This window comes from Archocentrus centrarchus, chromosome 11 (assembly GCF_007364275.1).
Source record: "Archocentrus centrarchus isolate MPI-CPG fArcCen1 chromosome 11, fArcCen1, whole genome shotgun sequence".
NCBI classification, from domain to species: domain Eukaryota; kingdom Metazoa; phylum Chordata; class Actinopteri; order Cichliformes; family Cichlidae; genus Archocentrus; species Archocentrus centrarchus.
In genome coordinates, this window is record NC_044356.1 from 28,947,119 (window position 1) to 28,959,719 (window position 12,601).

Here is a 12,601-nt window from a genome sequence, read left to right on the forward strand (position 1 = left end):
CCACTGCTCTAGAGTTCAGTGGTGGTGTGCTTTACACCACTGCATCCGAAGGTTTGAGTTGTGTTTGGTGATGTAAGGCTTCGATACAGCTGCTCAGCCATGGAAACCCATTCCATGAAGCTCTCTCCACACTGTTCCTGAGCTAATCTGAAGGCCACCAGAAAGTTGGCGACCTCTGTGCACTATGCACCTCAGCATCCATCAACTCTGTCATTTTACATGGCCTACCCGTTTGTGGCTGAGTTGCTGTTGTTCCCAGTTGCTTCTACTATGTTATAATACCACTAACAGTTGACTGTGGAATATTTAGCAGAGAGAAAATTTCACAACTAGACCACACTGGAATTCACTGAGCTCCTGAGAGCAACCCATTCTTTCACAAATGTTTGTAGAAGCAGTCTGCATGCCTAGGTGCTTGCTTTATACACCTGTGGCCATGGAAGTGATTGGAACACCTGAATTCAATAATTTGGATGGGTGAGTGAATACTTTTGGCAAAATAGTGTATTTAGATTAGGTGTAGGGTTGGGGTTAGCTGCACGTTGGGATTTTTCACCTATTTGATATACCCAAATGAAAATCCTATATCAGAGGAAATGCAGGACCAAAATGACTGTAATGGACTTCACTTGAAAGGTAACATATTCTAGTTTCTGAAAGCGGGGTTGTTTGGAATGTGACCTGAATGCATTTTAACCCTAACTCTGCCCCTAAATGGTTCACCAGCAACCTGGTGGGTATTACTAATCAATCAAAATGAGATCTGTCAACATGCACATGCTGCACAGTGTTAAAACTGGCCTACTGACCTGATCCTGCCTATGGTGAGATTGTACAGCTGGATATGCTGAATGATTTCATCCAGCAGCCTGTCCGTCATGGTGTCAAAATCTGCAAACGTGTCAGCCTGGAGGAGAAAAGCAAGGCTGTCAGCGCTCTGCAAATTGCCTCGAAGCATTTTCACAGTTTTGCTTCCATCACCATCAAACATACCTGGTTCCTCTCAGACATGAGGAAATCAAGCCTGGATCCTGGCAGACCCAGCTCTATAAAAGTCTTTACCAGCCGAAGGTCAGCACTGTTTCCTGGAAGCAGGAGAGGAAATATACACACACACAGTTTTAAGCTCTGCTTTTATAAAGACTGTTCAATAAGCATTTAAAAGATACCTGGAATGTGGTTTATGGAATTAGTATTCACAGGCTATACAGTGCAGTGTGATATTTGAAGTTGCAGGACATACTCTCTGAGACTCTATTACAGTGCTAATAGGATATCTTATAAACAACTGTACAGAAAGTTATGGATGTGTCAGTAGAATCCAGAGGTGGAAATGGACTGCAGTGAAGCAGAACATTTTACTATGTTCAACCTCACCATCAAGCCCGTGGACACACACTACAAGGTGTATGCCATCATCGAACTCCTCGTCATCCTCTTCGGGAGGGAAGTAGGGGAGATCTGATGCCAGGAAAGGAAGGTCACTGTACAAGCTGGCCTGGAAGCTCAGCTCTTTGAACAGCTCCTCTTTGGCCTTGTAGAAACTGGAGAAAAAAGAAATGATACTGTGAAAGAAAAATAGATGTTATATTCTATATGAGTTTAACTCTCTGAGGTCTCAGTCATCATGAGTTCAAACCCTAATCTAACCTTATATTTTAGAGAAAGGCAAAACAGGACATTTTTGAAAAATGTGAATAGTTTATGATGTGTGACAGAATGATTATTTTTGTTCCCTGATAGCCAAGACTGGGGAGAACAGAATATAATTAAAAATTTTTCTCATTGCCTAGTTTTAGACTTGGGCCTGGGGTTAGGGTTAGGGCTAGGGTTGTTACAGATGAGTACAGAGACCTTAGAGCAGGGGCCACATGAGAAAATGGGACTTTGTGGAGGGCTGCACCGGTAAGCTTATAAAAACAGATAAAAATGAATACTGAGAAGTTCAGCTTAATATTAACTTCATGGCTTTACAAGCTTAGTGGTACGGCCCTCCAGTCCCAGTTTCTCATGTGGCCCCTGGGGGAAATTAATTACCCACCCCTGCTTTTATTTTTTCAAAAAGTGAAACACTCCTACAGCTTTCTATATCTGGGCCACAATATAATGGACAACCTACATTCATTTTTCATAGGTAGCAGCAACCCACACTGCCCACTCCTGAGCAAGCCCACATTTTTAAACAAAAGTCTCAGACTCCCAAGTAAGCTACTCAAAAGTTTTTTTTTTTTTTTTACTCTGTCATCCTGCCAGGTTCCAGATTACAGTCATGCAGAAGTCAAAACCAATCCGATTCAAGTTCCTGTACTTCCAGCTAATCATGATGGATTTGTCTGTGTACTCTTTGATGTGACTTAATACATTCAGGAGGCATTTTACCTCATTTTAACTTCCTTGCTTCAAATTTGTCCTCACTTCATTTTGTTATGCTAGACTTTCCAAGCATGAGTAACTGCCAGCTACTGCACCAGATATCAAGAGCCGTCTCCCAAAACCCATAAAAAAACCTCATGTTTTGGCCTTGTTTCATGTAGTTAGTGTGGATTATGTTAAAAGCAAAATTTTCCTTCAGAAGAGGGGCTAAATTTTAGAAATATTTGTTTACTGACACCCAACTGAGAAAGGAAACCTGAACATAAATCCAGTCAACCTTAACCCTCTGAGATCTAAGTCCTCATCAGTGATGACCTCAGCCCAAGCCTCAAGCTCTATGTTTTGGAGACAAGCAAGAAGAAGTAGTCAGAAAAAAATTATCCAAATTTTAATGTGTGTCAGCTACAATGATTACTTTCGTTGCCCCCTGATTGGCAAGACTGAGGAGAACAACTTTTAAAAAGACCAAAATGAGAGTCTGATAGCATAGGGCTAGGGTTAGGGTTAGCATTGATGATGGCCTAAACATCAAAGCTCAAGAGCAACTCCTTTTTAAAGTTAAGTTACCCTGTCAAAACCTTTTTTTTTTCCAGCTTCAGTGTTTGATGAGAAAAACATTTATGGGTGTTAACCAAAAACGCCCCTGAGCTTTACAGTACAAGGGACATTGTACATATTTCATTGATAATTGATAGTTGTGCAGATAATTCAGCTTAATACTGGCTTTCACATGATGTCAATGAACATCTTAGACCTTGAACTTTAAAAAAGCATGACAGAATTGATCTCAAAGGACTGAGGACATTTGTGAAACCTGGGCCATTATAATACATCCTCAAAGCAGAGATACTTTGGCTCAACAGGTCAGTGTTCACGGAAGTCAACACCTTAATATGAAATTTAAATGGTAACCAAGTTTGGGGCTTACAGTCATTTCTTCTGCCTAAATTGGAAACTTGCAATGGTATCGAATGGCATTGCATCCTACTGCATTTCTGTGAAGGATCCAGTTAACCCTCTGAGGTTTAAATCATCATAGGTGGTAACCATACTGTAATCCTAATCCTAATCCTACCCTAACACTACATTTTGGAGAAAGGTAAAGAAGACTTTGTTGGAATAAATGTGAATAGTTTTTGATGTGTGTCAGTTATTTTTTTTTTCTTTGTTCCCTGATTGAAGACTTTGGGGAATAAATCAATAAAAAACAAAAATAACATCTTCTGATTGGTTAGGGTTAGGATTAGGGTTGGTGTTGCCAGTGATGACAACTTAGACCTCGGAGGTTTAAGGTCTTCACACGGTGGAAATATGCTGCTTTTTGGATGTGTATCCTTCTTTGTGTAGTTCTGCTTTTTTGCATATTCCCAACTTATGAATGTTGAGCTATGGGAAAAGCTCAGCCAGAAGTGAGCATATTTGAATAAGATGATCAGCTATGCTAGCAAGCATGGTTAGGCCAGCTGCCTTAGCTGATAAGTCCAAGAGGTTACTGCTCAATAAATGCCAAAGGGAAAGGGAGTTCTATAAGGCTTATAGATCTTATAAGACTGTGTGAATTGGTTGTGAATTGCAGTTTCAAATCAATATCTTTTTTGTGTTGAGTTGCAACACAAAAACTAAGGTTCATTTTTGGTGTACTTGCAGACCACGGAGAAGTTTGTGAACAAACTAATTTATTTTTGGGACTTTTTTTCCCCTTCTTTTTAAGAGAAACCTAGCAGAATACAAAAAAAAAAAAAAAAAAAACAGAACATGCTGTCCTTTGCTAAAAGTAAGTTCGGGAAAAACAAAAACTCACTTTAGCATTCGTTCATTCGTCTCTTCATCCATGTTCAGGGGACTGAGTGAAGATGAGGAGATGATACCAAAGGAACCCAGAGGCTGATGGGTGATAGGCGAGGTAGCCTGACGAGTGGACATTCCACTGATGGATGGGGAGTCTCTCAGGGCAGATGAAAATGGCAGGCAGGTTGGGGCACAGGAGACAGACATGTTCACCACCTCCACCATCTTTTTGTTCACAAAGGCTAGCCCTGAGTTAGGGATCTTGGAGGGCTTAGACTGGCATTCCAAAGGCGCTTTCTCACTGCTTGATACCCCGTTTTCATCAGCAGATGATCCTACATCTTTGTTTGCCAGCCCCAACAGGTCACTGGGCCTCTGTGTGGTGCTGTTACTGTTGGGCAGATCACTGAAGCATGAAGGTTTTATAAGTGTCTGTGAGGGATCCAGACATTCATGTTTCTCAGCCCCAAATAGCTGGGTCTGATGGAAACTTTGGCACTCATCTCCAGCGTTAATCCTCTCCTGATCTGCTGCACTTTCATGCACACATGGTTTGCTTCCACAGCTGCAGGGGACTGTTTCCGATTCAACGACATGCACATCTTTCACTGAGGTTACTTCACTGATGTGTGTTTGATGGTTCATATTATCCCTCTGGCTGCCAATAACAGCACTTTCCTTGACATGAGGGATTTCTACAGACTCTTGTAAAAGTAATACTTCAGACACACTACTTGACACTGACTTAATCCTGTATGTCTCTGACAGGTACTGTGGAAAGTTTGACTTTTCAGAGGTAATATTCTCCTTTAGAATATGGCCAGGATTTGATGATGAACTCATATCTAATGGAGATAATTCTGACTGTTCAGAATCCAGGTTGCTGTTCAAAGAACAGTTTATCCTACAGGAATCTTGGTGTCCTACTAAGCTCTTGCAATCTGTTTCCTGGCTGAGCAGTGTATGGCCCTCCTCTATGTCTTCTGGGCTACTTATCTGTGGTGCAGATACAGACTTGGTCAACTTGCTGAGCTGCCTCTGATGCTGGTCCTCCTCATAGGGCAGAGAACTAATAGATGTCAGTGAGGCCTGTATACCTCCACTTGGAAGGCTGCCATTGCTCTCCATTTGCAGGCCTTCCAGATAGCTGCGGTGCACTGGATGGTGTAGCACTATTTGTTGGGGAATCTCCCGTTCGCTGGAAAAATCCAGATGGGGTTTTCCTCGCAGCGCGGCCTCCACGGGCCATGCAACAGAGCTGGGCTCACTCTCGATGCCTGAGTCTGAAATAACAGAGGACGAGCGCTTCATGACCTTGGAGCCGACCAAACCTCCACGAAGAGTCATCTCTTTTCTGAGATCACCCGGGAAGGGAGGTATAACTGGACAGGCAGTGGGTAGGCTGCCAGGAGGAATATCTTCACTCTCATCATCAATGGAGTGATTTAAAGGCATGGCAATGTCAGTGTTTTCAGTTTCTATTGCATTGCTGGGGTTTGTGGCATCACAAAGTTGGGCAATATTTTCCATTATATGATGAGCAGGAGACTTGTCCCTAATGTCAACAGAATCAATGAGAGGACTATAGTTTGAGGAGGGAGCCAGGACTGCCTCTCCTCTACAAGGATCACATGGCTTAATTGCAACGTACATCTGCTCTGAACCGCAGCTCTCCTTATCTTGGCTGTGTCTTTCTGCTGGTTCCTTCAAGTTTTCTGTCACCGTCAGAGAGAGTTCAGCACTGTTCTCTGTAGGAATGATGTTCTGGGTACATCTGATGTTGGTCTTACTCTGGTCTGCTGTGAGTGAGGCATACATGGGCAATTCCATGCATTCACTGTCCAGGGAATCCTTGGGTATTGCTGGTGATATGGCTCCTTGGCTGCTTTCAAGAATCCTCTTGACAGGAGTGACAGCAAGATCTAAGTTGGTTTGTCCATCAGCGGTTGCAAGTATTGGCACATGTGAGACGTACTCTGAAAAGACAAAGGCACTCAATTTGTAGAGCAATACTTTGGTCTTGAGACAATAAGTAATGATATGTGAATAGCAGATAGCAAAAGTTCTATATTTCGTAGTACGTGTTTGAGGAGACTCCACATATCTGTCCTCAAAGATGATAGGCAAGCTGTTCCAGTCTCCATCGATGTCCAGGCACTCAACAGGTAAAGGAGGCATCTTGGTCAAGTAGTCTGAGCTCCGTACTTCTGCAGCTATCTGGCCATGTCTGTTAATTCTAAATCAGGAGAATTAGATATTAAATAATATACTTCTTTCCGCTCAGAGAATTAACTTTCTGACAGGACCGGTACTTACAGTTCCTCTTGAAACGTCAGAGATATCCTTTTGGAGTGCTCGGTGAAAAAGTACGCCTCAGAGAACCTCCTGACCTTGTGTTTCCAGAGACATGCAGAACAATTTTTAAGTCATTTTTAACTTAATATTCACTGACAAAACACTTATAGGTTGGTTTGATTTAGTTTACATTATAGTGATAAAAAAGAAACACTTACTTTGTCTATTTGGGCATGTCAAAAATATTAAATATTCCATAAAAAGTGACAGAAGTGAACTTAACCTTAACCCTTTCCCTAAACAGACACCGATGACTGGGTAGATATTAAGAGGTTAATAACATTAGCTCATAAAATGTCTAAGAGAAAATCACTTCTTCTAATCCCCATTTAGAAATGTGTCATCCTCAAGATGCAGCCACCATGACAGCTAAATCACCAGGAACACTGTTTCTGGTGTATTTCCAACCCAACAATAATTAAAGAATAAGTGTTAATTGAAATCCTAACTGTACTGTTGCAGCGGAAGCAGGGTAGTATCCCCTTGAGGTAATCTAACACTAAAGCAAGCATGTTCATTTTCATTTTCAGACAACTGAGACGAAACAGAGCTTTGAGAGCTACTCCACTGTGTAGCACATTTTCATACTAAACAGCTCAGTGACTTAATAGAAACCACAGTGAAAATCATAGCTTGCTCAGCTAGGTTTAAGCTATGGAGGTCTAGAATGGCATTTATCATTTCAATAATTCCTTCTGAAACACTCAAAGCTCACACGTCATCAGTGGCATCTATAGCTTTCTCTGTTCTAATGTCTCGGTTCATAGAATAAAAGCTATGAATGATCTGACTCAGACAGGGAGCAGCAGGTCTGTTGCGTTAATGCCCACAGGTTTAATGCATTTTAAACACAGCATATTGTACTTCAAATTTACTATTCCATGCCAATGAATATATGAGATTAGTGTATTCAACATTTAACAAGAAGGTAAATTTATGCACGTGGAAAAAAAGACAACTCTATGACATGACTGACCAGGGATTCATGACATGATGTTACATCATTTAAACCTACTCTGATTTTACACATACTCAGTAAGATACGCAGGAAGCTTTTACGCTTCTCTTTTCTATATCGCTTTCCTTTCACCCCCAACTGATCACGGGAGATGAGTGCCCCTCCTTGACACAGGTTCTGCCAGAGGACTCTTCACCGAGTGCTTGCTCATAGGGAATTGTCTGGCGAATAGGGAATATTAGTGAGCGTTCGCTCACTAATATTTAGAAAGTTGTTTAGAATACAGATAACTGCAGTTCTGAACTGTACAATGTAAATGAAATTGAATGCATACAGTTCCAATAGAGGATGCTCATATTAAACCACTGGCATTTTAAATAATTATGTGACCATATTGGCTGCCTTGAGCATCTTACCATCTATGCGACTGAATAGACCTGGATGTCATGGGGGTCAAATGTATTTCCAACCATCTATACCAGAAACACCAAAGTTTAAGGATACTATAACATGCTGACCACGTGTATAGACTTGTGAAAAATAAAGTTTTCACAAGGCTTTATGTAGTCCTGTGAAAGGCTCCATGATTCAACAGCTTGTAGAGCCACCTTAAGCAGCAATAACTTTTCTGTATGACCTTATCAGTGTCTAACATCATTGAGGAGGAATTTTTGGCCCACTCTTCTTAACAGACTTACATTAGTTCATTGAGGTTTGCGGGTAATCCCCCCACGAACCTCAGTGAATAGAATTTCAGTCGGGTTGAGGTCTGACTTCAACTGGGCCACTGCAACACCTTGATTCTTTTCTCTTTTTTAGCCATTCTGTTGTTGATTTGCTGATGTGTTTGGGATCACTGTCCTGTTGCATGACCCAGCTGAGTTTTACTCAGTGATTGCAAGGTGCCCATATACTGTGGCTGTAAAACAAGGCCAAATCATCACCCCTCCACCACCATGCTTGACAGTTGGTGTGAGGTGTTTGTGCTCATGTGCTGTTTTTGGTTTTTGGTCTGTGCAGTCTGCAGTCTGAAAGAGATAGAAGACTGCAAGGTGATGGCAGGGGAGAATATAGTTAGGCAGCATCAGATGAAGGCAGATGCAGAAATTCAAGGGTGGAAGTTGAAGAAGGAAGAATGGGAGGAGTTGAGACATGCTCTGGGTGGTAAGAAAGAGTTGTCAGATGACAGCTGTAGTGCCGAGGGAAACTGCCAAGAAGGTGTTTGTGTATCCTCTGGACAGAGCAAAGAGGGCAAGAAGACTTGGTGGTGACACTAAGGAAGGAAAAAGAAAGGGCTTGTATCGATTAGCTAGGCAGAGAGATCGAGCTGGAAAGGATGTGCAGCAGATTAGAGTGATTAAGGAAATTAAGGATTAAAGAAACGGAAATGTAATAACAAGTGAAGAGAGTGTGCTGAGAAGATGAACGGAGTGCTTTGGGGATCTGATGAATGTAGAAAATGATAGTGAGAGGAGGCTGGATGGAGAAAAGCTGGTGAATCAGGAAGTGCACAGGAAGTGAGGGAAGAGGATGAAGACTGGAAAGGCACTTGGTCCAGACTGCATACCTCTGGAGATATGGAGATGTCTAGGGGAAAGGGCTTTCTGACCAGACTGTTTACCACAATTCTGGAGAATGAGAGGATGCCTGCGAAGTGGAGAAGAAGCTGCATATGGAACTTCCAGGCAGGAGGAAAATACAAAGACCTCAGAGGAGATTCATAGATGTAGTGAAGAACATGCAGAGCGCTGGTCTGACTAGAAAAGGATGCTAGAGTTAGGGTGAGATTAAGGAAGATGAGCCACTGTGACAAGCCCTAAAGGGAGCAGCTGAAAAAAGAAGAAGAAGGTCTAGTCCAGGGATCCTCAAATCCAGGCCTTGAGGTCTGGTGCCCTGCACCTTTTAGATGTGTCCCTGCTTCAACACACTTCAAATATAGAAGTCATTAGCAGGACTCTGGAGAACTTGACTGCATACTGAGGAGGTAATTCAGCCATTTGATTCAGGTGTGTTGGATCAGGGACACATCTAAAATCTGCAGGACACCGGGCCTCAAGGCCTGGATTTGAGGATCCCTGGTCTAGTCTGTTTCAAGGACTTTGTTTGTTCAGATGCAACCTTGCAAGCCTAAGCCATGCTGCCATGTTCTTTTTAAAGAGAAGAAGCTTTCTCCTGGCAACCCTTTCAAACAAGCCATACTTGTTCAATCTTGTATTTTATTTTATCTTATTTTTTGTTGCTGTTTTAGCATTTTCTCTGAGCATTGCGTAGGGTAGGGTGACCTTGGGGTGAGTTTGCTGGGATGTCCACTCCTGGAAAGATTGTGGCATTGTGCACCTGAATGCTCCAGACCAGCAAACTATAGAACATCTGCTTTTATAGAGGTCAACCCGCTTTGTGATGATCAGTTAATCAAGCTCATTTGAGAAGCTGCAAATTGCTGTAAGGGTCTAAGTAAGGGTGTACTTAATTTCTGCAGAGTCCTTTCTTCTTCATTAACTGTACATCTAAGCTGGGAATTTAGGATGTGTGACTCAAGAAGGCAACATTCAGTTTGATCAAAAATTGGACATAATCACTGGTACTTTTACAATTAATCATCAGTACTTTTATAGTGCATAACAGTTATTTATGCTTAAATGTTCATAACATATTTTTCCTCATCAACACAGAGATTATTTTCACTGTTGTCTCAGAGAGTTTGTTCAGTACAATGTTACTTTAAGAAAACTGGCGACAACATGCCTTGAGGACCTGCTTCCAGAGATAAAATGTCAGTGCTTATGAAACCTTTTTTATTGTTCTGTGGTATTTTTGCATTTTAGTGTGGGTGCTGAGAAGCAAAATTACTATATTTAAACATATCAGCACTGGGCCCTAATAAAGGCTCAGTACCTCAGAGAGGCAAATGATGACGTCTGAGCATTGTATAAGCCTGCCTTTGATGGAGCTGGACTCTCACCCTGAGCGTGTGGTGCTCCTGGGCCAGATAGGACAGGATGTGGGGGTTGAGCACAGCGGCCTCCAGGAAGCAGCTCCACAGAGCAGCCAGCTGGAAGCAGAGCTGGCTTACGTCCCTGCTGATCTGCTCCGCTACCTTCTCATGGCCTTCTTGCAGCTGAAAAGAAAAATACAGTCATGTAATATTAAACTGAAAGTGTTTCATTTCAAAGAACTCCCAGAACGCAGCATCCACAAGTCCATGGATCCGTGGTTGTCCTGCTCACATATTTATACCTACAAACAAAACAGTATCTACAATCTGTCTGACTTAAAGTGATTGTGGGTGGATTAATAATATGAAAATTCTGTCAAAGTATGGAGCAGCAGTTGGCCTACACAGTAAGGAATTGTCAGACCCTAGATTGACTGGCTGGCAGCTGCTCCCCGAAACACTTTTCACAACCATTTTTATTGGTATCATCTAACAGCTTCATTATGCTGAAAAGCTTAGCCCTTGTGAACACATTTTATTAAATGGCCCAACATATTCTGATTAACTCACATATTAATGCACATTCAAGGGAAATCTGTGTTCAAGCTAGAGATTAAAATCAGAGAAACCTGGAAATTAAAACCAAATAGAGAAAGAAAAGTAGATAAAAATCAAACAGAATGGAGAAGAAATGGGAGCGAGATCAGACAACAACCTGATAAAGAAAGCAGAAATACACCAACTAAATGCATGCAACATGGAGAGGGATGATAACAGGTGAACCCCATCAGAAGAACAAAGTTTATTTTAAGCTAGAATAATAGAATAGTAACTAGAATAAGTCTGCGCAAACAGGGGTAACACAAAAGGCAATAAGAAAATAAACAACATTCAAAAACATAAGGAAGAGAAAACTAACAGTCGCAACAGCCAGCCCTCATTTCTTTATACTTTGAGATGAAAATGGGAAAAAAGTGCAGTGTTTTCTTGAAATGTGCAAACATACCTGTAAATACAGTTTATAAGGCAAAAACAGAGTTCTTACAAGCTTGAAAGCCGATATTTGGTGTGACCATCTTTATCCTTCAACACAGCCTGAACTCTCTGAGGGAGCGTTCTTGTCATTTCTTTAAGTAGCTTTCAGGAATAGTTCTCCAGGCTTCTTGAAGGACATTCAAAGCTCTTCTATGGATGTTGGCTGCCTTTTTTTCTGTTCTCTGTCAAGATGATCACACACTGCTTCAATAGGTCCGGGCTCTGGGGAGGCCAATCCATGCCTGATAGTGTTCCACCGTGTGTTTTTCTATCCAAGGTATGCTTTTACTGCACTGGCAGTGTGTTTGGGATCATTGTGATGCTCAAAAATAAAGTCATTGCCAATCCAACATTTTCCAGTTGTCATATCACAGTGGATCAAAATCTGATGGTACTTTTCTATGTTCTTAATTCCATCAATTTTGACAAGATCCCAAAAACCTGAAAGGGCTGAAATGTAGCTCCAAACCCGAGCCCGTTACAGATGGCTGCACGTGCTGTTGTACTTCTCTCATGACCTCCTCTGCACATATTGGTGATGATTTGAACCAAAAATTTGGATTCATCACTCCATAAGACCTGTTGCCACTGTATCTTAGTCCGATTCTCATGTAATTTAGCATACCTCAGCCCTGAAGAATGGCTTCTTGACAGCCATCCCTTCCACTGAGACCATTTCTAAATAAAACATTCCTCTGAGAATGGTCAGGAATACGGACTGGACTAAAAATTCGTGAAAAAGCAGCCAATCTCCAAAGAAAACCTTTGAAAGAACTCCAGAAAGCTTGAAAAACTGTTGCTCATCAGCACTTGAAAGTCTGATTCCTTGGAAGGAAAATCTAAAGAAATGAGGGGTGGCTCACAATGTTTGCACCTATGTTTCAGCAAGAATCCTGTGTTTGTGCGTGCGTGTGTGTGTGTGTGTGTTTGTGTGTGTGTGTGTGTGTGTGTGTGTGTGTGTGTGTGTGTGTGTGTGTGTGTGTGTGTGTGTGTGTGTGTGTGTGTGTGTGTGTGTGTGTGTTGGTTAGAATCTATAAAAAGTAGTGTGTTCTCAGACAGACGTCTAGAACAAGCCCGTGTTTGTGTCACTGTCGATGTGTGTGCTGCATATTGAATTACACATTGATACTACGTCAATAACACACATACAATAATAT

The 12,601-nt window shown here is 41.7% G+C and overlaps 1 protein-coding gene across 4 annotated transcripts in view; it reads right to left on the reverse strand.

Moving 5' to 3' along the window:
- The window catches only part of fam135b (family with sequence similarity 135 member B), a 50,165-nt gene that overhangs the window by 7,198 nt on the left and 30,366 nt on the right, over window positions 1-12,601 (reverse strand). For all 4 annotated transcript variants that reach the window (XR_004020572.1, XR_004020571.1, XM_030741107.1 and 1 more), the window contains exons 10-16: window positions 10,437-10,592; window positions 6,478-6,551; window positions 6,243-6,397; window positions 4,175-6,137; window positions 1,378-1,544; window positions 994-1,085; window positions 810-907 (exon numbers count right to left, since the gene is read on the reverse strand). Coding sequence is in view for 2 of the 4 variants with exons in the window: in XM_030741107.1 (XP_030596967.1) it covers window positions 810-907; window positions 994-1,085; window positions 1,378-1,544; window positions 4,175-6,137; window positions 6,243-6,397; window positions 6,478-6,551; window positions 10,437-10,592 (2,705 nt within the window). In the remaining 2 variants the exon portion in view is untranslated. The remainder of the gene's footprint in view (window positions 1-809; window positions 908-993; window positions 1,086-1,377; window positions 1,545-4,174; window positions 6,138-6,242; window positions 6,398-6,477; window positions 6,552-10,436; window positions 10,593-12,601) is intronic.